The sequence below is a fragment of the Phycodurus eques genome, chromosome 14 (assembly GCF_024500275.1).
Source record: "Phycodurus eques isolate BA_2022a chromosome 14, UOR_Pequ_1.1, whole genome shotgun sequence".
NCBI lineage: Eukaryota > Metazoa > Chordata > Actinopteri > Syngnathiformes > Syngnathidae > Phycodurus > Phycodurus eques.
In genome coordinates, this window is record NC_084538.1 from 723,263 (window position 1) to 748,823 (window position 25,561).

A 25,561-nucleotide genomic window follows, 5' to 3' on the forward strand; every position below is an offset into this window, starting at 1 on the left:
ACCAGTCCATTGTTTGTCGAAATGTGACCTGACAGGACGAATGAGTTCAACTTGTTTGTTTTCAAATAATTGAGTTTTATCTTCTGTCTGGATAGTGAGCGTCTAAAACAAAGTCCCAACAGCAACATAAAACAGAGGAAACGAGTAGCAAATATTGACAAACAAAGAGGAAGCGATGCGGTCAGCAGTCGTGGTCACTGCTTGCGGAAGCCTCTCAAGATGGGGTAGATGTTCTCGAAGGCCTCGTAAATCTCGCCTCGCTCTTTGGCTCCTGCGGCGGAAAAAGGCGGCCGGGCGTGAGCGATTGCCAGCCGCGGCGTCAACGAAACGAGCGAGCGAGCGGGCGGAGGTCCTCTAACCCGTCAGAACGACCTTCCCCGACACGAAGATGAGCAGGACGATCCGAGGTTTCACCATCCGGTAGATGAGGCCCGGAAACAGCTCGGGTTCGTAACTGCACAGTCACAGGATGCCAAGTTCAGACACACGCCGTCGGCAAAAGCCCGATGGGGGCCATGGCGACTGCAACGTGAGCAGGAACCGTTATTTGCCAAAACAACAAAAATGTGAGCGCTGACAAGATTGAGAACTCGAGCAGGGAGGGACGAGAACAGGCACGCTAGCCTGAACAATAACAGCATGGAGAACCTGACCAGAAACGAGAACCTAAATAGTAAGGCGAGCAAGAGCAAGAACAGCAATAACCAGAGTTGGCACATGAACAATCACGAGGATAACCTTGGCTGGCACACGAACGTTAACGACTGAGAAACTGATGGGGACATGAGCGGGAACAAGATCATGCACAGTGACAGGATGGCAAAGTTGAGCAGGAGCCAGAACATGTACAGTAATCAGATCGAGATTAAGCAGGATCGAGTTCATTAACAGTGATAAGATGGAGAGGCCGAGCAGGAAGTAACATGATGAGGGAGAACCTCTGCGAGAATAAGAACATTCACAGGAAGAGGGATGGGTTTTTGAGCAGGCAAAGAACACATACAGTAATAGGATTAAGAACAAGAATGGTGACAAGATTGAGAACTGTAGCTGGAATAAGAACATGTACAGTAACAGGATCAGGAACGGTGACAAGTTCAAGAATAGCAGTGTGCATGCAGGTACAAGTGCATGCACAGCAACAGGGATTGAGAACATGCATACGGTATCAGCATCAAGACCATGAGCAGTAACAAACAGTAACAAGGTTGAGAACTTGAGAGGGACAGGACAGAAATTTAGCAGGAACATGTACATAACAGGATGGATAGCTTGAGCTAGAACATGTCCAGTATAAGGATCAAGAACTTGAAGGAACATGAATAGTCATACAAATCCAGAACATGTACAGTAACAAGGTCAATAACTTTAACAAGAAAATGAACAGTCACAAGAACTTGAGCAGCAACAAGTCCATGTACAGTAACAGGAGGGATAACTTGAGCAGGAATAAAAACATGTAGTAGCATGATTCAAAACTTTAGCAGGAACAAGGACCTGCACAGTGACAAGATCAAGAACCTGTGACCAACAGGGTGAAGAACTTGAGCAGGAACAAGACCTCAAACAGTCAAGAACAAAAGCAGCAAAGCGAACATGAACAGTAGCAGAACTGGGGAGGAACAAGTACAGCAACAGGATGGCAGCTGTTAGGTAGAGCTGAACAAGACGAATGAGGAAGTTGTTACTGTACCTGCTGAACTGTTGGTGGGTCAGAACCAGGCCCTCGAGCCTGATGGGGAAGCAAACGTCGCAGCTGGCCACCATGTTCTGGATCTTGAAGTCCAGGAAGCGAGCGGGGAAGCCCAGCTTCTGCACCACGCGGGCGTACTTCCTGGCCGCCAGTCGCGACTGCTCCTCACTGCGCGCGCTCACGGAGACGAGCGTCAAAGCGGCACGGTGCCGCCGACACGCGCGGCGGCACGGTGCCGCCGACACGCGCGGCGGTACCCACCTCTTGGCTCCGGTGCAGACCATCTTCCCCGAGCTGAAGATCAACGCCGTGGTCCTGGGCTCACGGATCCTCATGATGACGGCGGCGAAGCGCTGGTGCACCCAAACATGCTGATGCTTCACACGCTAAACTTGAACACGTTACGCTAAACACGCTACGCTAAACACTCACAATAAACACGCTGGGCTAGTCCCTTCCCGCACTGAATTTACCTTGGGGTTGTACTCTGCGTTTCTGGCTTGAAGGGCGATGAACTTTAGGTCCAGAGGACAACCCAGGTTCACTGTGGAAACGATGTTCCTTCACACGCACGCATACACACACACACACACACAGAGTGAGAACATGCACCGGATGGAGACCGTGAACAGGAACATGGAAAGGCGGAACAAGAACTTGCACAGTAACAAGGTCAACAACATAAGCAGGAATAAGAACATGTACAGTAATAGGATCAAGAAGTTGAGCAGGTTCACTGCAGTCAATGTTTTTCCCACCACACACACATTCACAATTGCTCACACAAAAACAACGCACTCTAACACACAAAAGACAAATGTGCACAACACACACATTTCTCAACACAAAGACACACAAAACTAAATTCACACATTCAGAATCTCACATAGCACCACTCGTGCTCTCAAATTCACGCTCATACAGCCACACACACTCCATTTCTAACACACACGCCGAGTGAAACTAGTACCAAATCTATGTATTATGTAGCGCACACGTGCGGTACATGTGGGATACAGAACAGAAACCTGTGGAGGGTTTATCTACACTTGTGAACTGTGACCAACATTAAGTGATAAATCTACTTTCACACACCTCGCAACAAATCTTCCAGAACACGCACACACGAAAGATGGACCTACTGCAGCTGCGGGATGATCCCTGACCTCTCAGTCATGGGGGTCACGGGGGTCATAGGAGTCATAGGGGTCATAGGGCAGAAGATGGCACCGGTGTTCGCCAACTGCGAGGATGAGGAGGAAGGTTCGTCTTCATCTTCCCCTTCATGGCGCGACGCCAGGCCGACGTCGACGTCCTGAGACGCGCCGGCACATCCTGGCATCGAGCACATTCAAACTAGTGACCGGTACTGACCGGGAACTAGTAACCAAGTACTTACAAATCCTTTGTTATGCTACTAAAGTACATTTTTCAGATATCTGTGTGGTGTTTGTTAAGCAGTTCTCCCGTTGCGCCGATCAGACGTGAACAATAATGTCATTTGACTCCAATACACCAATCGGATGACACAAGGCAGTCACATGACCGCGTACGTGGCCTTCGCGAGCCAATCAAAATGACTCATTTTGGGGAAATAAAACAGCCGCGCGAGTGTGTTTACAGACCCAAAAAACAACGGCTTTGTCATGCAGATCTTCAATTGTGACTGGCCAAACTTGGATATTTCAGCCCACTTCTAACTTGATAAAACCTTGCAGTAAGTCGCAGATGTTTTTGCTGTGGTTTTGGCAGCGGATGTGGCAAAATTAGCGCACGCTCGCGCGCATGCACAATCACTGTCTGTTCAGCAAACAGCTTCTTCATGAAGTCGTTGAAGCGAATCAAGCAAATAATGTTTCTGTAGGGCCCGATGCATGTGTCGTTGGTTTTGGGGCAGTTAAAAATTCAAAATGGTGGCAGGTGTGCGTCGACTCCCACATATTGTTTTTAATTTGATGTTCATGCTTTCATTTAAACAAAATAATAAATCAGAAGTTACTCACAAATTACTCTTTACTTGTAGTTTTTTCATGGAGTACTTTCTTACTCAAGTAAATATTTGGATGACTACTTTTTACTCGAGTCATTATTCGAAAGTTACAGTACTCTTACTTGAGTACAATATTTGGCTACTCTACCCACCTCTGATGTTAAGCACTTGTAAATAGTACACATGTACAAGTACACTTCAACCTCACTAGTAAGACAATTCAGCACACTCGAACCGTGCCGTAGTAACGTCTTTTCCACGACTCGTGCCACTTTTGGCCTACTGAACTTTACTCGTCAGCTACTGTGGTGCACTAGAAACTAGAGACTATGCTCAACTAGTCATGTCATGCACTAGTAGACACTTCATGCCATTTGAGCATTTATTGCATATCCTTGATATTCATCTTATTTCTAGGTACTAGTACGCGTTTGTCCTCACTAGTAAGACAATTGGGCACTATAGTAGAAGTTCCAGGTCCGGCCTTAGCCCATGTGGCGCCCTCCAGCGGCAACTTACATACGTTAACAAAAAGTCAAATCACTTTTTTTTTTTTTTTTCCATTGTCTTTGATTTATAAGGTAACGTGTCAGACCATATAAAATAAAATGGAACATTTTTATAATGTCTTGACTGTATCGTTACTGCCGAGCAAATCATGCGAGTAACATCTACTGGGACAAACCAAAAGTAGCAAGAACTTTCCCTTCTTCTTCTTCTGGACACGTTTGGTCGTTTTGACACGTTTCTAGAGTTCTCTGGAGTCGCATCAATAAATTGGCCCCGCCCCCAACACAGCGCGCAGTATGCCAATCAGCCACAAGGGGGAGCAACAATATTCATTGGGCACGTCTTGAAATTTGAATTATTGATGTCCGTCTTTTTTGTTGTCAAGTTATCGCAAATATGCGCAGCGACGGAAGATTCCATCTGGATTCGACTCATTTTCCTTTTGTCTCATTTGATTTTCGCATCCACTAGTTATTTCTTTCCTTACATTTGTCCCAGCTTCAAGTGCTTTGGAATGACATTTAGGATGTTATTGGGAATACGGAGAGAGACAAATAAGACAAATGTGTCATTTCTGTAACATCAAGCTCAGCATTAGATGCATTCATTTTTCCCCACAACAAATGAGGCTGTCACTGTTTTAACCTTTTGGTTTAACATGAAATAATGCATGTATTTACATGTTCTTTCAGCCCTTCATGATTGTACCGAACTGTTGTGGAGCTGTCAAAGCGAGATGCCTTCTGTCTTCTGCGCTTAGAAGCACTGTTAATTCCGTGGGGCTCCGAACGCATCTTTCTGCTCATCTGGGGCCTCGTGTACAAAAGGTGCGTACGCGCAAAAAGGCGGCGTACGTTCTTTTTCACGGCAAAGTTCAGATGTATCAAGAGGGAAATAAGCGTGGGAATGTGCGGTGACTCGCACGCCAACTTCCTGGCTGGCGTACGCACGTTTCCGCAGCCGTCGGCGCTGAGAGCTGACGATCCGAAATCTGCACATCGGTGACACGTGAACGCTTGGCAACATTTGATGCCAACAAAGTACAAGAATTCATTTGCTAACCGGTGGCTTTAATGAAGCGCTGGCATTTGTGAGGACGCCTATCAAGTGATCCAGGCGATCATTTATGCCACCTGTTGCCCTCACAATCGCGTCTTGTGACTCCAGCACAGGCACTGAAAAAAAGTCTTTGGGATTTGCTTCATTTGAACACGTACATGATTCCAACGTGTTCAAATGACAATTTACCCCATCCATCCATTTTCTGTCGCGCGGGCGTGCTGGCGCCGATCCCAGCCATCATCGGGCGGGAGGCGGGGTACGCCCTGAACTGGTCGCCAGCCAATCGCAGGGCACATATAAACAAACGACCAGTCGCACTCACATTCACACCTACGGGCATAAGTAAGGCAAAAGTAGCACTAGGAGTTACGATGTTACTAGTGCCCTAAATAGTCTTACTAGTGAGAACAAAGAGTGTACAAGTACTAGTACATGGACCTTGAGCTGGATATCAAAGATATGGAAAACAAACAGTTACTAGTGCGTGACACAAGTCGTAACTTGTTCTTTTCTCAAGCGATTTTCATGAGGTTTTTGGTCAACGCCAAAGCGTGTCCTATCAATACAGATTGTTTTATTTATTTATTTATTTATTTTTTAATTTAAAAAAAGCCCCCCCCAAATATTTTTCCACGTGAAAGGTTACTCGAAATTGGACCGCGTCGTACGCGGCACAATGTGCCGACATTCTCGGCCCTTCGGGGTTCTTGACGTCCACGAGGATGGAACGCGGCGACGACTTTGACCCTCCTAGCTTAGCGTCGCCGCAAGCGCGCAGCTCAAACGGGGCGAATCGTATCTACCTCTTTGCATCCGTGGCCGGTACCTTCTGCGTCCTGCGTGTTGACGCTCAGCTCGTCAGGCAGGAAGCTGAGGTCCAGGTCGTCCGCCGGCTCGCCGCTCGACTTCGGGATCGGCGGGACGGGGGTCGAGGCCCGAGCGGACCCGGAGGGAGGGCCCGCTCGGCTCGGGAAGTCGGAGTCCTTCGGGGTGAACGCAAAGTCATTTAACGGTCGATCGTGCGAGCGATATTCGAGCCGACGGGATCAATTCTGTGACACGGACGGCAACAAAACCACAAGTCGATAATTCGGGTCACCGAGTCGATTAATCGATCGCGGTCGCCGCGATCGATTAGTCGACCGCTTACGTTTGCAATGGAGTCATCAAAGTAACGCTCCAGCGCCAACTCCTCCATGACTCAGGAACCTTGCGTTCCCGTCCGAGACTTCCCAGAACTTTCCAGAGCTGCTCCCGAACTTGGAGGAAGAGCAAGAGCGCGGGAGCAGCTGCATCCAATCTGATGGTGATCAGCACGCACGCGCGCGGGTACGCGCACGCGCACGCATATTGGTGGCATTTCAGCACGACCACGTTAAAGGTCGCCTCTCATTGCTCAATGATGATCAGGCTCATTAGTGTCTGAAAGTGGTGGAACATTTCAATAAAATCCGAAAGAGCGAAAAAAACTACATGGAAAAAAAGACAAATGAATAGAAACCCAGAAAACGAAAAATGAATAGACAATAAGGAAAGAAAAGAACAAAGAAATGAAAAGAACAGAACAGAACAGGGGAAAAAATGGAAAAGATATGAAAAGAAACGGCTTGAAGGGTCGGCTTAGCGACATTAAAAGAGTTAGTTCGGTGTTTGTGGCCACGGGGAGGAAGAACCACGCCGGACGTTTGACGTTCGCCTGAACTTCTTGAGTGGCAAGCACAAAACAAGACATCGACAGATATCATCGCACTCAAGCAAAACACAAAGGGAAATATGCTTTGCTTGCAACGGCGATATTCGCGTTTGCGCTGCCTGACTTTCTGCGTTCTCTTTTTGGCACGAACCTGTCGGGTGGGCGGGCTTTATGAGGAAGGCGTCCTCATTGGCTCCTTCGCTTTGAGTGACAGCGTGAGCACAGCCGGCGACAAGAACGCAAGATTGCATTTTCGATCACCTTAAGGAAGAGTAAATCTCTTTCATGCATGTTTCCAATGCTGTACTCGGAAGTAGCAATGTTGGAACATTATGCTCGTCACATGTGCGAAGTGCACAGCCATAGTTGAGCAGCTAAGCTAAGCAAGCTATATTGCTAACGTTAGCGAGCATACCGGTATGCTAGCTAGCCATTGGCCGCATTTCTTGATCACCCGAGAATTACATTGCGGAATAAAATTCAACACTTAGAACCTGTACGGCTTCAAGACGAAATTAGCATACAAGGGAAGCACAAATCCTAAATAACTTGTAGGAGTTCCTGCAAGAGCTTGGTCATATACAATATCTACTTTTTAAAGTTAGGTGTTGACAAAAAAAAAAAAGTCTTTTTAGATCAAGACAGCTTTCCTTTCTATAGTCTTCGGGTTTATTTCAATATTTTACTTGATCATTTCAAATTTGAGGTCCTGATAGTAAAGGCAATACTTATTGACGGAGCTAATGGCGGCGACCCACTGAAATACGCATCTCGCGTAACGGTAAAGACGTAAACAGCTTCCGAAAAATGCTGCGATTTTGCCCTTCAAACTCTGCGGATACTAGTACGTAAATGATCCCGACGACTCAGTCAAGCCATTACGCTTTTGTCTTGATACAGACGAAGTGACGGTAGAGACGTGCACTAATTGTGACACTTTGACAAATTCATACATATTCAGTCACGTCTGAGAAATTGCAGCATTTCTTTTGCTGTCTGCAATTGCGGGAATGCGAAACGGCTGCCTCATCGCAGCAAGGTCACAGTGGCAGTAGCGCTAAAGACGCCGTGAGGGACATTTGGCACACAAGAAGCACGCCAACAAACAAGGCTTCTCACACTAAGATGCATTCAAAGAGGACAAAAATCGGACCCATCGAAAAATGTCATTAGCGTCAAACTTGGTTTGGGACCCGCAAGGGGAAAGACATTTGGGCCTGAAACGTTCCAGCTATACTACTTTCAAACATTGTTTTTCTGGCAAACAATTATGACCTTTCGATGGAAAATAACTGCCAATAATTCAAATCCTCATCCATCCATTTTCCATTCCACTTATCCTCACTCGGGTTGTTTAAAGTAAGTACTAATCAAGAACTAATAGTTCTTGAAATAGTCCATGAATACATGAAGTAATAAGAGATTTGAAGCGACCAAAAAGTGGAAAGGATGAGAAGAAGAAAGAATTTTGGTGTAAAATAACAACTCGCACAAAAATAATGAGGTTTTTGTGTGTGTCGAAGCAAATTGAACAAGTGACATCAACTCCGGTGTGGACGGGAAGCTCGTTTGTCCGAGGCCGGGAGAGGTCCGCGAACGCCTCCTAATCCAGCCCCGCCGCGGAGTTGTTCGGAGCCATTTTGGTCCCACCTCAATCTCACCGACATGGACCGAACCGAGCCCGCGCCGAGGCTTCATTCCGGCGAGCCCCTTTGAAACGCCACGTGACCACTTCGGAGGCCAGGCTTCGTCGTTGCTAGGCGGACTCGAGGGCGAAAAAAAGACCGGCCTGATATCTATCTATCTATCTATCTATTATTATTATTTGTATTTTTTGGGGGCGCGGGGGGTGGGCTGTGGCGGCCGAACAGCTTCGCCCCAAAGGGACCCAGGCCGACTCTCAACAGCGAGGACTTGTTGTTTGTGTCGTCGTCGGGCTCCCCCCCCCTCGGTCGGACATCCATGCGACCGTGCCCCTCTTCCGCCGCCGCCGCGGGATTGAACGTGGTGTCACCGGACTGCGGGCCGCTTCCCCTCGCCTGAAACATGTCAAGCAAAACCCCTTTGCCCACCGTCAACGAGAAGGCGAGCGAAAGTGTGAGTAGCCGTTTTGGCAGCAGCTCTTTGCACACATTTTCCTCGCGTATTGTTTGTTCTCTCACACACGCTTCGTCAACAATCCGCTTCCTCTTCGGCCTCCCAAAATCTACTCGCTTTAACTCTGTTGCTTTAACTCTGTTGTGCCTCAATTGTATTAACGCTGTGCTTGTGTCACGTTTTGGAGCGATAGTTGTTTATTTAGGACGTGTTGGTGACACTTAGGCCCCAGCCGAACAAAACTACAGTACAGCACTTTGCCTATTAGCTTGGCAGCAGACGGGGGAGATTGTGTACTGGCGTCCGATTGGCTACGCGGGCTGTCAGTCAGGGGCATCCACCATTCAGATTTGGAATAGAAAGGTCTGAGTCCCGCCCACTCGTGACCAACGGAGCACCCTGCCTGACTCACGGCTCAAAACAAGCGCGACGTCATCACCCGCGCTTCCGGCCGGGCTCGTCGCAATAAAACGTTGTCCAATCTATTCCATAATTTTAATATATATATATTATATTTTATTATATATGAAATATTCAGTTTTTTTAAGACATTAATATTTTGGAATTTTATTTTAACTGGGATTGGCAAGGTGGACAAAAATACTTTTAGATTCTGGCAACGGTGACCCCAAAAATGCATACATGTTGCAATATCAACATTATTAATGTGTATATATATATATATATATATATATATATATTAGGACTGTCACTATTTAGAAACGGTTATCCTATGGATATTTCATTGAGTAATCACCCCCCATTTTTTTTTTAAACTAGGGTTAACTTGTATCATGTATTTTATTATCATTTATAAGGGCTTGACTTCCATTCTTAAAATGCATATGTTTGTAATGAATATATGGTATAAACTGTACAGAATTTGAGACAACAAAATCAGCCTTTGCTAAACAGTTAGCAATCAGAATCTTCTTTATTTGCCAAGTATGTCAAAAACACACGAGGTAGTTGGAGCCGCTCTCGTACGACACAGACAGCCATTTGACAGAGAATACTTTAGAGACATTAAAAACTCAGTATGGAGAATCCCTGAGCAATGAAAGGTTACCGGTAATGTGGTAATGCCAATAAGTTAAAAAACATTTTTTGGGACAGTTAGGCAAATGATGCAGAGTCCTTTGGCAATTTAGAGCAGTTTGAAATGAATAATACAGGTATATATATTAGGGGTTAACCATTAGCGTTAGCAATAGACATTTTAACCACATGCATTTAAATTTTGGCAATGATAGACTGGTTACACTAAAATATGTATTTTTGCCAACAATTACAGAAAACCTTTGTAATATTTCAAATTTAAATGTGCGATTTCAACCATTAAAATGGGGATTTACATTTAGCGTTAACAAGAGATATTTTGGCCACATGCCTTTAAAATCTAGCACTGGTGACCCCAAAACATGTAGCTGTAGTGCCCCTGCCAAAAAATGAAGAGTATTTAAGTCCTATTTCGATTTCAATGTGTGATTCTAAGCATAATCAATGTATTAAAATCTGTATTTTTTTGTAGTGGTATTTTTAAACAATTATTTTGGCCACAAATAAATCTAAATTCCAGCACAGGTGACACAAAACCGTCGTAAAAATCGGAAGAAAACAATAAAAAGTGTGGTTCCAAGCGTTATTCATTTCTTGTTTTCTGATGTTATTTAAATTGCAATTATTTCAATTCTGGTACTGGTGACCCTAAAATATGTAAATATAGTAGCTAATAATTGAAGAAAACCTAATGTTCAAACTGAAATGTGTGATTCCAAGCGTTATGAGTTCACTATAATATATAGTGTTTAGTGTAATCACAAAAATGATCGCATGATTAATCACACAATTAATTTAGAGCGCACACGCGCCTTGAGCTTCACGGCGGATGGATATCTGAAATGTGGCGCAGCGACTTTCGAATAAATAAACAAAAGTTCTTTTGCATCGAGCGCAGCTCTGAACTCTTCATCGAAGCACAAGTTTAAAATCCCATCTCAAAGCAAAATGTGTGGTATATTTGGCGCCTGTGACTAATCAAAATTCAAAAGTGTGATTAAGCTCATTAAAAAAAAAATACAATTGATTGACAGGCCTAGTTTAGTGGTTTAGTAGCCTTGCAGGTGCATTTCAATTCTTGACCTTTGGGATCCCCAAAAAAGCTAAATATCGTAGTCTACAAATAAAAACGGTAGTTATGAAATTAATACGTGATTAAGATCAATCGGAAACTGATCATTTCATGTATTTTCTCAGTTGTGCTTGTTGTTCCTTTATGCTCCTTTTCCACACGTTTGATTTTTGGCGGCGGCCACGTGGTTTGTCGGCGTGTTCGTGCGGCGACAATGTGGTGAGGTCGACGCAGATAACCAACAACGAAGACCAACGCGTGCTCAAACGTCCCTCGGGGGTGTCATGTTTCCGGAAAGCAGACATGCTTTGTTTTGGGAAGTCCTCAAGCAAGAACCCGCTGCGTTTTTACCTAATTGGTACCTGTTCCAAGTTCCGAAATGAGCCTTAAAGCTGCTTGTCCACTTGATGAAGTTCCTGGAACTTTTAGTGCTTGCAGTTTGTAGTTCCTGGAACTGAAAGGTTCCATTCCAATGTGTTCAGGGCTCCACACCTGGACCTCTCGAAAGTACTCCCCCCACCCCTCGAGCAGGGTATTCTTTTGGTCTCTGATTAATATTAACCCAGAACTACGTTTAAAAACTGGAAGCAAAAATCTAGGTTTTTTATTTCTTTATTTTTTGTCATGAGCAGACATCTGTGCAAACTAGAGAGCTCTCCTTACCCACATGCAAGGGCATTACAGTACTTTTTCACGTCACCCAAAATTTGAGGCGTTTCTGAAGCTCGCTCGTTACTCAAATTGGGGCTCGCAATAGAAAGCAAAAAAAAAAATGACAAGTGACGTCTCGTAACACAAAATTTTGAATTTGGGGCACTCGAAAATCCTTTACTTGGTTGTAATCTGTATTTTTTTGAGTCAGGATTATGCTAAAATAGCTGCAAGGGCTCCAACTAACAATTATTAAAAATATGGATTAAAGCGGCAATTATATTTTTGATTACTTAATTCATTTATTTAATTTCTACCCCTTTATTAAAAAAAACAAGACATTTGAAATCGACAGCACCGAAAATGCACTAACATAAATTGATTATGATTCAGTTCCTTTGGGTCGTAACGTCTGTATAAAAAAAAAAAAAAAAAAAAAAAAAAATAAATTGGCAAAATAGTTGATGATTGTCCTCCAAAGTAAAAGCCGATGTTTGGAAATGTCTTATTTTGGAAAAAAAAACAAAACACAAACATTATCAGTCTGCTTTCACAGAGTACTACAGAAAAAAATATGTACTGTTAAGAGACTGAAATGAGAGGATTTGGACAAGTTCAACAAGGTGTCTAAATGATTAATCGATTGTCAAAATAGTTGTCGATTAATTTGAAAGTCGATTAGTTGTCGAACCTCTAGATTGGCAAAATGTTTTTTTTTGTGCAAACTTGTCATAACAGGACTTTCTTGAAAATGGGCAACTCTTGCGGCATTTAGGGCGACAGATCATAGTTGATGATCAATTAGTTGTTGAGTCATCGATTAATGGTTGCACCGCTCATCGTGACCATAATTTAAATTCTCGATTAAGAGGTAACCTTCATATTGATACATTCCTAGTTTATTTCCATGTAAACTTTGCAACTTGAAAAAATTCCCAGAATTTTCCAACCCTGCGTGCAATATCGTAAAATGTGTCCATGGATCGAGGACTTGAGTTTAGTGAAGGACGAACATATTTTGCAACAAAGCAGAGAGTTTCAGGGCTCTGCTGGAAAAAAAATAATCTGGCCGGGATGCCGTGACGTAGAAACGTTCCCAACTTCCATTCCCGGTCTTGCTTTTACTCTGAAAGGTCCACTTCCCGCCGCCGTCGCCAGCCTGCCGCGGGCTTGATACACACACCGGTGATTAGCATCCCAGCCTACTTCCCCCAGTCGCCTTCCTTCCTCCCTCCGTCCCTCCCCCCCTTCCTGTCCTGGTCTGCGCTGGTCATCAGTGGCCAAGTTGCGAGCGGTGTTGAGGGAGTCGGCCAGCGTCGGGAGCCCGGCGCCGTTTTCCTGTGGCGAAATGACAGGCTTGCATTCGCAGGCGGCCAGGAGGCACTGCAGCCTCGTGAGTAAAACCTCAAGGCCGCCGTCCAGACAAAATGTCACTTCAATGAGTTTGGGTTGTTTTGAGCGGCTGGAATCCGACGCGCTTTGATGTTTCCTGCCGTGAGAGAGCGACGTGTCGTGTCAAATTTAAGACTTGATACATCTGCGCTTGAGCAGGCGGTGACCTCGGTCTGCTTGATTTGGACACTCTGAGTTTGTGACATTCGGAGTGTAACTGTGCGCTCGAATCTTTCATCCGGTCCCCTTTACCCCCCCCCCCCCCCCTCCGGAACTAGTAACTTTTGGAGGACTATTATCCGTTTGGATGCAGGAACTATTGTCTAAATGAAGTTCTGGGGTCCTTTAACATGCTAAGGGCGCAGTACTTCTTTCATCCCCCCATTTTGGGACAAGCGCCCAGTGTTCAAACAGTACCCAAAAGTTCCTAGTTCCCGGGTGAAGTCAACGCAGTGCAAAAGCTACTTAAATTTAGTTTTGGGGTGATTTTATTAGGGCCGAAAGAAGACCCTGCTCTCAAGTAGTATTCTCGCAAGGTTCAGGAACCTTTGGGATGAGGTCTGCTTCTGCGACTGTTGGCATTGATCTTTCATATTGTAACTCTTACCAAGGACTCGGAGCTTTTGGACAACTATTATGTGTTTGGACCCAGGAACAATTAGCTAAATTGAATTCTGTGGTCCTCTATCAGCGCCCAAAGAAGACCATGCATGCTAAAGTGGAAGTATTTCTTTCATGCCCCAAAAAATTCCCAGTAACAAAGTTCCCGCACTCTTAAGAGTTCCTCCAAAAGGTTCCTAGATCTGGGGTAAAGTTCCTTCAGTCCAAAAACCACTTAGAATTTTTTGGGGGGCTGAAAAAAGACCCCGCTCTTGAGGTAGTACTCTCAAAATGTTCAGGATCCTTTAGGGCAGGGTCTGCAGTTTTGGATGTATCTGATTGGTCGACACATTTCCACCTTTAGTCGTCGATACCTGTAGTCCCTGGAAGTAACATGTTAAAGGTGCCGTACTTTGCCAAAGCAACTTTTTCTAGTATTTGGGATGCAATATTGTCTCTATGGTGCCTCAGTAAATGTGAAATATGAATTCAAAGGGTCGCCGCATTCTGAGTCGCAGACGTTTTTGTGCGCAGAGGACCGAAAATCAGCTCAGTGGAATTTCTCCAGCTTATCGACGTCACTAGCGAAGATCAACGCCTACCTCTGCGCTCCTGAGCCAGTGCTGTCGACGTAACAAACACGGAGGGAGCATATCAGAGGAAAGGGGGCGGTCTTAGCCAAATCTGGACAAAGCGGGTACAAAAGTGGGTCAAACAGAAGTAGCTTTTCTGGCCACTCTTATGACAAAACCAAGGTGTTTTTTTTTTTTAGTCACGCTAAGGAGGTTGAACAATCCAAAATATGGGACCTTTAAGCGCTGGAGACCCAAAGGTTCCAGAACCTCTTAGAAGTCTCAGAAAACCTTTGGTGTGGGTTCAGCAACATTGAATGTATCTGATTGGTTGGTCGTCTTCTGTAGCTTGTGAGGTTACTTGTTCTGCGTCATCTGATTTACACGAATAGCTGCATTCCCTATTACAGAACCTATAGTTCTTGGTACTTGCAGTTCCGGGAATTAAAAGCAATCAGATGTGTTCGTAGCTGCAGAAGCCACACCTGCAACGGTTGCTGGACTTCATTGAACGTACTCCTCTATTAAAGGGTCTTCGTTCGGACCGATAACTTTAGACGATAGTTCCTGTGATCGAAGGAAATAATGTTCCTCCAAAAATTCTTTGTTTGTGCACCCGATATAAGCCAAGAAGCCACATTTCAAGCTCAACTCCAGGAACCTTCAGTCCTGGGTACTTGTATTTCCTGGAACTAACAGGTTCCCATCAGATGTTTAACCCAGACCCGAAGGTTGTTGGGACGTCTCCAAAGTGCTACCCACTTAGCAGGGTGACTGACCCCTTTAAATAAATTTAGAAAGCAATTCCTGCAATCCAATCACAAAAATGATCCTGGTTCCAGGGTAAAATTCCTGCGGTTGAAATGTACTGTTCGACACTTCTCCGCTCTACTCCGCATTGTGAAGTAACGTCACAGTGGAAACGACCCGAGGTTAGCTGTGCTAGTCGTCTGCCCCGGTAGCGAGTCTCTAGTATTGATTTCTCCGATAGTAGACGGTACGCTAACTGTCGTAGCTGGTTGACAGCGTTGTGGTAATATCTTACCGTTGAATTCGTTGAGGAGTGACGGGTGGGGTGCGCTTGCCTCCTAGCCGGCCACTCTTTGTAAGCACGTTTTGTGTTGCCTTCCTTGACCGAGCCGCCGTACCCCCAAAATGCCCAAAAGACGACAACTGCTCGCACCGACAACAAGAGGGGTCGTGTTACTTTGTCTGCACTCATGACCCCCCCCCCCCCCCCCCCCCCCCCCAAAAAAAAAAAAACCCCAACAACAATAAATAAAAAGCTCATACCGCTGATGGAAAGCTTTAGCAGTTTTGGAAACTGACTTTTTAAATCCGCGGTATATCTTTAAAGTGGCAGTTTTCTTTTAGCCCGATAATTGACTTTGTTTAGACAAAAACAGTCCAAACATGCATGGTTCCTCCAGAAGTTTTTAGTCCAGCAGGTGAAATTAGAAGTGTCACAATAAATTGATTAATTGACAACTAATCGATAAGCAAATTAATTGACAACTATATGATAATTGATTCATCGTTTAACTAAATATGATCCAAATCCTCAATTGCTGCCTCTCAACAGTAAATATTCTCTGATTTCTGTCGTCGTTAATGGAAGAAGACTATATTTTGTGTTTACTTAAAAAAAAAACATTTGGAAACAGTTGCTTTTACTTTGGAAAGCAATGATCAACTTTTTTGCCCATTTTCTGACATTACGGATCAAACCAGCAACTGAATAATAATTGAAGCAGCCTTCGAAGCGTTGATCGAGCTAGTAGCCCTTTGTTCGGATGAATCGGTAGCCAAGAAGTAGCTCACTTTCAAAAAGGCTTGCGGAGTACATCAATCCCTTTCATGTGATATTGCGTCGTCGTTGTTTAGTTGGTTTTGTTTCATCGTGAAACAATACCAAATAAACAAGAATAATCGGTTAATAAACAGTAATTGGAAGAAAATGATTTTGCAATAAATTTTAATTGAAAATACATTTCTAGCCGATTATTTGATTAATCGATGGAACAATGGATAGAGTAATCGATTCTATACATATTGTACAGTGACAGCCGTAGTTGGAATGTTCCGGGAACCTCGGGCCACAGACGACGGAGACATTTACTTCCCTGAAATTTCAAGGACTACGGAATTTGCCGGGACTGAAGTTGGAACCGCACCTTTTGCCGTGCTCAGTTTCAGCGGGTGTGACAAGGAGATGGGTTCTGGGGGCGGCACGCCGGAAACGGACCTCTAGCCGTGTTTTACTTTGGTGGTCGCTTTTGAAAAGGAGACCAGTAGCAAAAAAAAAAAAAAAGAAATGCGTGTGCTGTGAGAACTGCAGCCAGTAACAAAGTTCACATGACGCGGAAGCACGCGAATTAGGTCGGCATCCACATGCTTCACTTCTCACACACGAGCGTTCCTCTTCGCTAGTTTCGTCTTAAAGGTGGACCGAGTCATCGGTTCCGCTTTTCACGGTTCGGATTTTTGGGGCCGATCAACGCGTTTAAAATACCGATCACCGATTACTTGTTCATTTACTGTATATACTTGTGTACTTAATTGCTCAAAAAATTATACTTCCAATAAATAAGGTATCTTTGTTCCTCTATTTATTCCAGTGAGGCATAGTGACAGAAAGAATAAATGAATGAACGGTCTTCTATAAGATGGCAGGAAGTCAATACAGTCGTTAATGTATCCACTTTTTATGACATTTTTGTTTGTTGGTGTGCCGTGAGATTTTCCAATTGTAAAATGTGCCTTGGCTCCATAAAGGTTGGAAATCGCTGCTCTTCTCACATCGTGTATTCCACTCAGTCACGTCAAAAATAATGGGTGCTACCTTACTGTAATTAAATGACTTTATTGTAATTAAATGACTTCACACACACCAAAACATTAGACCATGATTCGACACGCCTGCATGTTCGCTTACAACCGTTAGTGCTAGCACTAGTTTGCTCGGCTACATAACGTTTTGTTGCCTGCTTGCGAGCCGTATCGTATTCAAAGTACGTGAACATCCCTCAAGCGACCCTTAAACGGACGTCCTCTCCTGAGCACCGGTGACCACCGACACACGGTTTTCCCCATTTTGTTCTTATAAACACACGGGGCGATCCGTTGTTGCTGTCGTCACCATGGTAACGAGTGTATCCGGTCACATTTGAGTTGAAGAGGTCAAGCCCAGTGATCGTTTTATTGCAGTAGTCTGACATAGAGCAAATTTGTCTTGTCGTCTGATCCTGGCATTACGTGTTGTCTGTCCCACACCGCTGACATGTTTTTTTTTTTTTTTTTTTTTTAAATAACTTTATTGGTGGTCAGATATTTACAGTACTATGTCAAAAGACACGCGGCAAGGCTAAAAATAAACCAGCTTTTGGATTCAAATGTACTGTACACAATGGCGACGCGGAGTAAATGTCTTTTGCGGAGACGATCAATGGGTTCATTGATCGGATGGGCGAATTATGACATTAAAGGCGATCAGCATAAAATGCTAATTATTGGCCGATACCGATCGGGCCGATCGGATCGGTGTAAAGTCTACTTTTCACCCAAATGCACTTGTGAAGAAATAATCCATCCGAGGTTCATGATGTCGCCGTCACAGGGCCATATCGTATGGCCTTAAAGTCAAATGTGACCTTTTCTTTAATTGATAGCGGCTATATTTACGTTTTGTGGTCGGTCACCAGTGCCAGAATTTAAACGGCCAAATTGCAGATTGCTTAAGATAGTTGCAGTTTAAATATTATTCAACATTTACCATTATATATTGCAATAAATTCAGAGTCTTTGGAATCGCACTTAATTACAAAATTACTCCTGTTCCCTTTCAATTTTTGCTACTCTATTTATATACATACATATTTAGGTCACGTCATTGTCAATTTAAATGTATGTGTTGCTAAAATGATTGTTTAAATACAGCTACCAATTATATATTTTAATAAATTCATTATGCTTGGAATCACACAAACATTTCTGCCACTATATTTACTTGTTGTGCGGTCACCGGAGCCAGATTTTAAGTGGACACATGGTCAAAATGTCGATTGCTTTCGCCAAATTCCAATAGAAATAAAGCCACTAAACATGATACATTCTAGTCTGTTAAAATGTTTTGGAACACTGTATTTAGAAAAATGACCAAGGTTTACTTCACTTATTGGCGACAATACATACATGGCTTCAAAATAAAATTCAAAATGTTTTTCACAAAAATCTGATTTCCAATTTTAATAGATTTTTTTTTTTTCTAATTGAAATTTTATCGAAAAAGCAAATGTCAATAATATTATTCAAAACAAGTTCTGTTTGTTGTTGTTCCTTTCTGAGATTTTTTTCTTCTTCTCCTGATCGAAAACAAGCTTTGAAACTATTTTCTTGTAACATTTTTTTCCAGCATTAATTTGCATCAACTTCCACAGAAATAATAGAAATGAATATATATTTTGTTTCACAGGTAATGTGAAAATAAGTGCCTCCTCTTGGACGAATGTCTCTTGTCAAAACGTGAATGTAATGAATGAAAAATCTGACATTATTGAATCTCGTTAGTGGAAGCGTTGTACATCAGCAGTGCCCCGCGTTGACCTACGGAAGCCACGTGAAAAAAGATCAACTTTATTGATTGTACTTGAACGAGTGCGTGGAGGAAATCTATTCATGGCGCACCGCTCGGCCGTCATAGACCTCGAAGCGCAGCACGCGATGTTTCCAGCCGTGCTTTTCTTCCAGCGTCCCGGAATAATGACGACGCGTTTGTCGGTTCCCTCGCTCCCCGCAGCGCACGTCTTCTCACGGCAACGGCCGGCAGGAAGTCGGCAGCTCGCGCTCGTCTCGCTCCGGCGTGCGTTCGCGCAGCTCCGAGGAGCCTCAGCAGCCGCACGTGGGGAACTACCGGCTGCTCAAGACCATCGGCAAGGGCAACTTCGCCAAGGTCAAGCTGGCCCGACACATCCTCACCGGCAGAGAGGTAACGTGCAGCGTTAGCATAACCGCTTTCTTGTGTAGCCTTGTTAGCATTAGCGCCCACATTTTGTTAGCCAAATAGCAGAATTGCCGAAGTCAGCGATTCTCTCAGTGTGGCACGAGTACCGCCGGTGGTAGGCGGGCTCCCTCTCGTCGGACCTGAAAGCTCGCTCAATTAAATATGAATGAAATTGACAAAATTTCAAACATGAGAAACAGTCAAACATATTACAATGATGCTTGTGGCTACATATGCATCCTATTTTTTGAATGCAGCAAAGTACATTTTCTTTTACTTTTCAAATACAGTTTAGTTGTATTCTACTTTGAAGTACAGTACAATAGATTTGCTTTTAATGTTTAACTTGAAAAAAATGTGAGTACATTTTTATTTCGTGCGACACGTTTTTAATTGAATGACTGACATTTTTATTTTTATTTTCCTTGAGTTCTGCGCGGTGTTCACGACCAAACTGTACATAATGTTACAGTGGCTTCCAATAATAAATGTACGTTTTAGGAATAAAACTTCTTTCTTGTTTTTGATGAACACGTAGGCCTACTAGGTTACTGTATTTATTATGGTGGTACTTGGAGAGCTAAGTGTTTTTCAAAGTGGTACTTGGTGCAAAACGTTTGAGAGCCACTGGACTAAGTCATTCTGCGCTTACTCTTAACGCAATAAGAAAAAAGAAAAATACCACGGCGCTCAAAAACAAAACAAAACAGTTTTTTGTCTTCTTTTCTTAAAACCTTCAAATATGACCTCCGGCAACTATGAGAACACATTTCATTTTTAAAATGGACAGATCGACAGTCGTTCGCAGATGAGATAAAAAAAAGAACGTTAATGTGCGTGTCTGTCAAATATGTATTATTATTATTATTTTTGTAACTATTTTAATATTGATAAATTGATTCATTCCCATATTTAATCATTTTAAAAATAAAAATGTGTGATAATTAGCCAAATATTTAATTGAATAAATGACAACTATATAAAATGGTTTATTTTCCTGGTATTTTTTTTTATGATTGCCAAATCAATCCACTAATTATTAAATAATATAAATGAAATAATAAATAATAAAGTAGTATGTAATAAAGTAAAAAAAGTAATTAAATGCATTCTAATTAACCAATTTCAGTTATTAAAAATGTATGCCAACCTAGCTATTTAAATAATCAGTTGGTAGATTTTATTGTAAATAATAAAACAAAAAAAAAATATTTAACATTTTGTTAAATATTTGCCCGTAGGCATGACTGTGAGTGCGAATGGTTGTGTGTTTGTATGTGCCCTGCGATTGGCTGGCAACCAGTTGAGGACGTACCCCGCCTCCTGTCCGATGACAGCCGGGATAGGCTCCGGCTCGCCCGCGACCCCAGTGAGGAGAAGCGGCTCAGAAAATGGATGGATGGATGGATGGATGGATGGATGGATTTGGATCATTGGAGTTTCATTATAAGAATTACAATAAAAAAACCTGAATTCTTTTATAATTAAAAGAAACTATTTTCCACCGATATTTTAACTCATTTTAAACGTTTTTATTTTTATTTTTTTTTACCTCATACACGAATAAACTGGCCTATGTGTTAATTTAAAAAAAGATAAATGTGGCCCTTTAGCACCAAATGCTTGCCCACCCCTGACGTAAGTGGTGGCGTCGGTCCGCACAATCAAAATGGCTCCACGAACCAGGCAGGAGCCCGCTAACCAAGTGGTGTGCGACCGCCCAATAATTATGGTCGTCCTTTTGTAATGAAGCTGTAACTGCGGAAACGACAACTTGTTCTGCCTCTGGGTGTTCCTACCTTTTGCGGTTTCTTTTGTTTTCACGCTTGACTTCCTCTCGCACATTTGTTTGCTTTCCTTTCAATCAGATTTTTCTTTTCTTGCTGCACAGGTAGCCATTAAAATCATAGACAAGACACAGCTGAACCCCAACAGCCTTCAGAAGGTAATTTGCCTCAAGCTGCCGATGAATTGTTTGCATGCAAATGAGGTTTTGTGTCACACCGACATTGAAACATTTTGCGAAACAAGAAAGCTTTGTTAAAGAGAGTCGATACAACATTAGTATGAGTTTCGGAGAAAGCACGTCTCCCATCTGCAGCAAAGACTTCCACTCCACACTGTCACACTTGTTTGGATTCAAAAAAACACATTACCAAGAATGTACAGGAAGATATCGGATGCTCCTTTGCCTCTGGCCACTGAGGAAGAGGAGCACTTGTTTCCACTAGGGGTGTCCCAATCCGATCTTTGAGATCGGAAATCGGTCCGATGTCAGCAAAAAAAAAAAACGAGCATCGGATCGGACTGGATCTAAAATCTCCGATTTGACCGCTGTTATACTGTACGAGCAGTCCATTCCAAGCGCCGCTCCGGCACTTCTATCCGGCGGCGCCCGGACGACGTGCAGAGCCCACGTGATCACGACAACAGCTTGCTAAGACGCTGACATAGTAGCAAGCAGTAAGAGCAAATGTTGCTTCTTTAACTCGTTTATTGACACTCCAGTTGATGTTCACTGTAAAACTAAACGCACGTTCCAAAAGAATTACGCCGATTGAATGTTCAAATACATCACAGCCTTTATTTTTGCTCACAAAAATCACATGGTACATGACAGTAAAGAAAACGGAATTGAACTTGAATTATTTTGCACTTTAAAAGTAGAATTTGTATTTATTTATTGAGATTATTTTTCATGGTTTTCTCATTTAATGTAGAATATGCTTATGTTAAAGTTAAGCAGTGGTTATGTTGCAAATTAAATATATATTTTTATGAGTTATTTTGAGGATTTCCTAATATCATTTGTATTTGGTTCAACTGTAGCACATTCTTATTTTTCGGGTTACTTGGTGTAACCCATTGGTTAATAATAAATGGGTCCGTTTTTCTCCTACAGACTGTGGCGGATTATGGTTCTCTGTTTGAGTAATATCACTTGATCGAGCCTTTACGAACATTCCATACTACAAAATGAGTAAAATATGTATGATTATTGCTGATATTGGATCGAAAGTAAAAAAGTTGGATCGAGACGTCACTAGTCTAGTTAGTTAGCTAGTCCGTTAGGTCTGTGTTATCCTGTACTTGTCTTCATGAAGTATATTTTCAAAAGTATTGGTTCAACCCTGCCTTGACTCAGATATACATTGAAATGATATCCCATTCTTAATCCATAGGGTTCAATATGACATCGGTCCTCCCTGTGCAGTTGTGCACCTCATCTTCAACTCTTGTGGGAAGGTTTACCACAAGGTCTAGGAGTGTGCTTATGGGAATTGCTGGTGTCATTTATTATCATTTTTCCAGAAGCGCATTTGTGAGGTCACGCACTGATGCTGGACGAGAAGGTTTGGCTCTCAATCTCTACAGAGACTAATTCATCCAAAAGTCTTCTATGGGGTTGAGGTCAGGACTCTGTGCAGTCCAGTCAAGTTCATTTACATCAAACCTTTTCATCTGTATCTTTATGAGCCTTGATTTGTGTACTGATGGACAGCCATGTTGGAACAGGAATGGGCCATCTCCAAACTGTTCCCACAAAGTTGGAAATGTCCAAAATATTCACCCCTGACTTCAGTGAAAGGAACTCGGCATGCTTCAGCGTACCAAGAGATTTTGGACAGTCAAACCGTTTGGGGATTACCCCTTTCTGTTCCAACATGTCAGTGCACCAGTGCACAAAGCAAGGTCCATAAAGACATGGATGACAGAATTTGGTCTGGCTGAACTTGAGTCCTGACCTCAACCCCATAGAAAACCATTGGGTTGATTTGGAGCAGAGACTGAGAGCCAGGCCTTCTGGTCCAACATCAGTGTATGACCTCACAAATATGCTCCTAGAAGAATGGGCACAAATTCCCTCCTAAACCTTGTGGAAAGCCTTCCCACAAGAGTTGAAAATGTTACAGCTGCAAAGGGTAGACCAGCATCATATGAAACCATACGGATTTAGAATGAGATGTTGCTTCAAATCATAGGTGAGTCAAGGCAGGTGAGCCAATGCTTTTGGCAATATCGTGTATCTTTGTAGTCACTTTGGGTTTGTCTTTTTACGCCGTTGGTCACTTTTGGTTTGTCTTCATGTATTGGTCGCTTTGTGTGCGGCTTCAAGTAACTCTTTGCGTATTTTGTTGGGCAAACTACGGTCATGACAATATTGTATGGGGAGCCTTTGTCTCTGTCGTTCGTCCCAGAAGTGTTTTTGTTTCCCGGGACTGTTAGATCCTGCCGTGCATGCGTCGACATCTCCGTTGGCTTTTTTTTGTGGGGGCAGAGTTGTGACAGCGTTGATGCGCCGCCATAATCCCCCGGCCCCTCTGCTGGCCACCCTTTACCCTCCGCTAGGCTGGCGGTGGTTTTCCATCAGTTTTTCCAAAGCGCCATTGATTTGTAACCTTTTGTTATCAGAGGCTCCCAAAAAAAAAAAAGCACTGAGTCATGAGAGCGGCGCTCGCGCGCACAGAAAAAAAAAAAAAAAACGCAAGGATGCTTGATTTCCTCTCGTGGTTAAAAAGGTTGGAGCTGTCCCAAAAGACTTGAAACGGTGAAATTGCTGTCATGTGAGGCTATAAATACGCAACAATTGCGCCCTCCCTCCTCATCGTCACTCGTTCTGCTGACGAAGAGTGGACAAATCCCCCGAGAGGGACGAGCGAGCGTCACCGCGGATTGAAGCCCCCCCGCGCTCTAATCCCACAGATCGGATCTTTTGTCCACATCTGCTGCTGTCCGAATACACGAGCATATGGTGGCTAGCCCGACAAGCTAACGTAGCAGTCTACGTCCTCACTCGCTCTTTGTCACATCTTCAGCACCAGTCGCACGAGCCAAATTGAAGTCCCATCTTTACAAAATCTGCTTGCTATACATTCTAAAAACAGTCTGATGCGCAGTGTGAAAGGGGTTATGACCATCTCTGGAACGTGAGAAAAAGCCAGCTTCGATGGGTAGCGTTGACAGGGGCAAAGTTACCGATGGTTTCCCTGTTTTGTATCGTGAACAATCCGAGGATGTCCTGTCGAGTGTGTAGTAGTTGTCTATTGCCAGGCTTTGCTGGTGGAGCTTCTTAACCACCGGGCCAAGCTGACGCCCTCGTCCCGGCTTTCCTCCGTTCCGCTTCACACGGACAAACTGACTTTGAGCAACTGTGAAAGGGCCTCCGGGCCAAATTGTTATTCGGCGACGAACATTATCCAGCGTTGCGTGAAATGGCCTCAGTGCGATTGTCGCAGTAAATCTGCGGAATTGGAAACAGCAACTAGCGTCATGCTAATCCTGGAAGCACATTGCGGAGGATCAGATGGACACACACTTATGGAGTTGTACCCTGATGTAGATCCATTGCGCCGTAGTACCGTGAACTCCCGTTTCCCGCCGGGGAAACGTTCCAGACTCACCCACGATCTAGCGATGGCATCTAAAACGTTATCCCCAAATCATTTTACCCCCCCAACACGCTTTCCAGTTACCGCACTTCACGCTTTCTGAAGTATTCCTGATGCCTGTTCTCACTCGCTCGCTGTGAAGAAATGGGAGATTATTGTCTAAGATTACTTTGAGGAAACAAAAAGCCTCTCTCACATAAGCCGGGTTTACGTGCAGACTTTCTTGTCATTCAACTGTTTACATGTGACGTGATCCGCTCCGAGCTGGTGTTTGCATGCGCCACGACATTTAATGGGAACAAATGTGTGACATGCGCGGATGCACGGCAACATCACGGCATGTTGTGCTACTACACCAAAATGCGCACCCATCTAAATTCCAACTTGTCAAGCGGGGCTGTGAAAGGTGACCTGTGATAAAGCGGGAGTTCTCTGTACTCTGACGTAGCTCTACCCCAAGGTACATGGACTCTGCGTGTCCCGACGACTTTTCCACTAATTGGAACTTCAACCCGCCGGAGGTCCCTGTGCCGCGTTTATCGCGTGACGGCTTGCGCAAACGTGCGTCACGCTGCGGGAATGGCCGCCTCCGCCGCGCAGCGCTCCCGTTGTGTGCCGAATCGCCTGTTTCCCCTCGAATTGTGTCCCCGTAGCAGCTCGGCCGGTCGACCGGTCGACCGGAGGCTGCACGGACAAAATCTGGACTGTTTGGTCACACAACTGCATTAGCCGCACTAGCTCATCGGTACACCAACCTTGCTTGTTTTCATGTGTTTATGGT

General features: G+C 43.9%; 2 protein-coding genes across 14 annotated transcripts in view; one reads left to right on the forward strand and one right to left on the reverse strand.

Moving 5' to 3' along the window:
* Window positions 1–91: 91 nt before the first annotated feature.
* On the reverse strand, window positions 92–6,453 carry tbpl2 (TATA box binding protein like 2). The gene is made up of 8 exons (XM_061696864.1): window positions 6,406–6,453; window positions 6,059–6,238; window positions 2,836–3,008; window positions 2,167–2,254; window positions 1,955–2,046; window positions 1,694–1,861; window positions 360–454; window positions 92–271 (listed from the first exon to the last, which is right to left on the reverse strand). The coding sequence occupies exons 1-8, from the start codon at window positions 6,451–6,453 to the stop codon at window positions 195–197; spliced, it is 921 nt and encodes a 306-aa protein (XP_061552848.1). The 3' UTR covers window positions 92–194.
* Window positions 6,454–8,562: 2,109 nt separating this feature from the next.
* mark3a (MAP/microtubule affinity-regulating kinase 3a) overlaps window positions 8,563–25,561 on the forward strand; it is a 40,362-nt gene continuing 23,363 nt past the window's right edge. For 10 of the 13 annotated variants that reach the window (XR_009769755.1, XM_061695515.1, XM_061695512.1 and 7 more), the window contains exons 1-3: window positions 8,563–9,045; window positions 19,187–19,375; window positions 21,282–21,335. Coding sequence is in view for 12 of the 13 variants with exons in the window: in XM_061695515.1 (XP_061551499.1) it covers window positions 8,995–9,045; window positions 19,187–19,375; window positions 21,282–21,335 (294 nt within the window). In the remaining variant the exon portion in view is untranslated. Of the gene's footprint in view, window positions 9,046–9,903; window positions 13,221–19,186; window positions 19,376–21,281; window positions 21,336–25,561 lie in introns of those variants that run through there. The other 3 variants (XM_061695520.1, XM_061695523.1, XM_061695514.1) reach the window with 2 other exon arrangements.

What these genes read in the sequence shown, in the direction of transcription:
- tbpl2 (XM_061696864.1), bottom strand. Translation starts at nt 6,453, where the DNA reads ATGGAGGAGTTGGCGCTGGAGCGTTACTTTGATGACTCCATTGCAAAC. An exon ending in TTGATGACTCCATTGCAAAC is followed by an intron (nt 6,239 to 6,405) that starts GTAAGCGGTCGA and finishes TTCACCCCGAAG; the next exon opens with GACTCCGACTTCCCGAGCCG. An exon ending in ACGCAGAGTACAACCCCAAG is followed by an intron (nt 2,047 to 2,166) that starts GTAAATTCAGTG and finishes TGGGTGCACCAG; the next exon opens with CGCTTCGCCGCCGTCATCAT.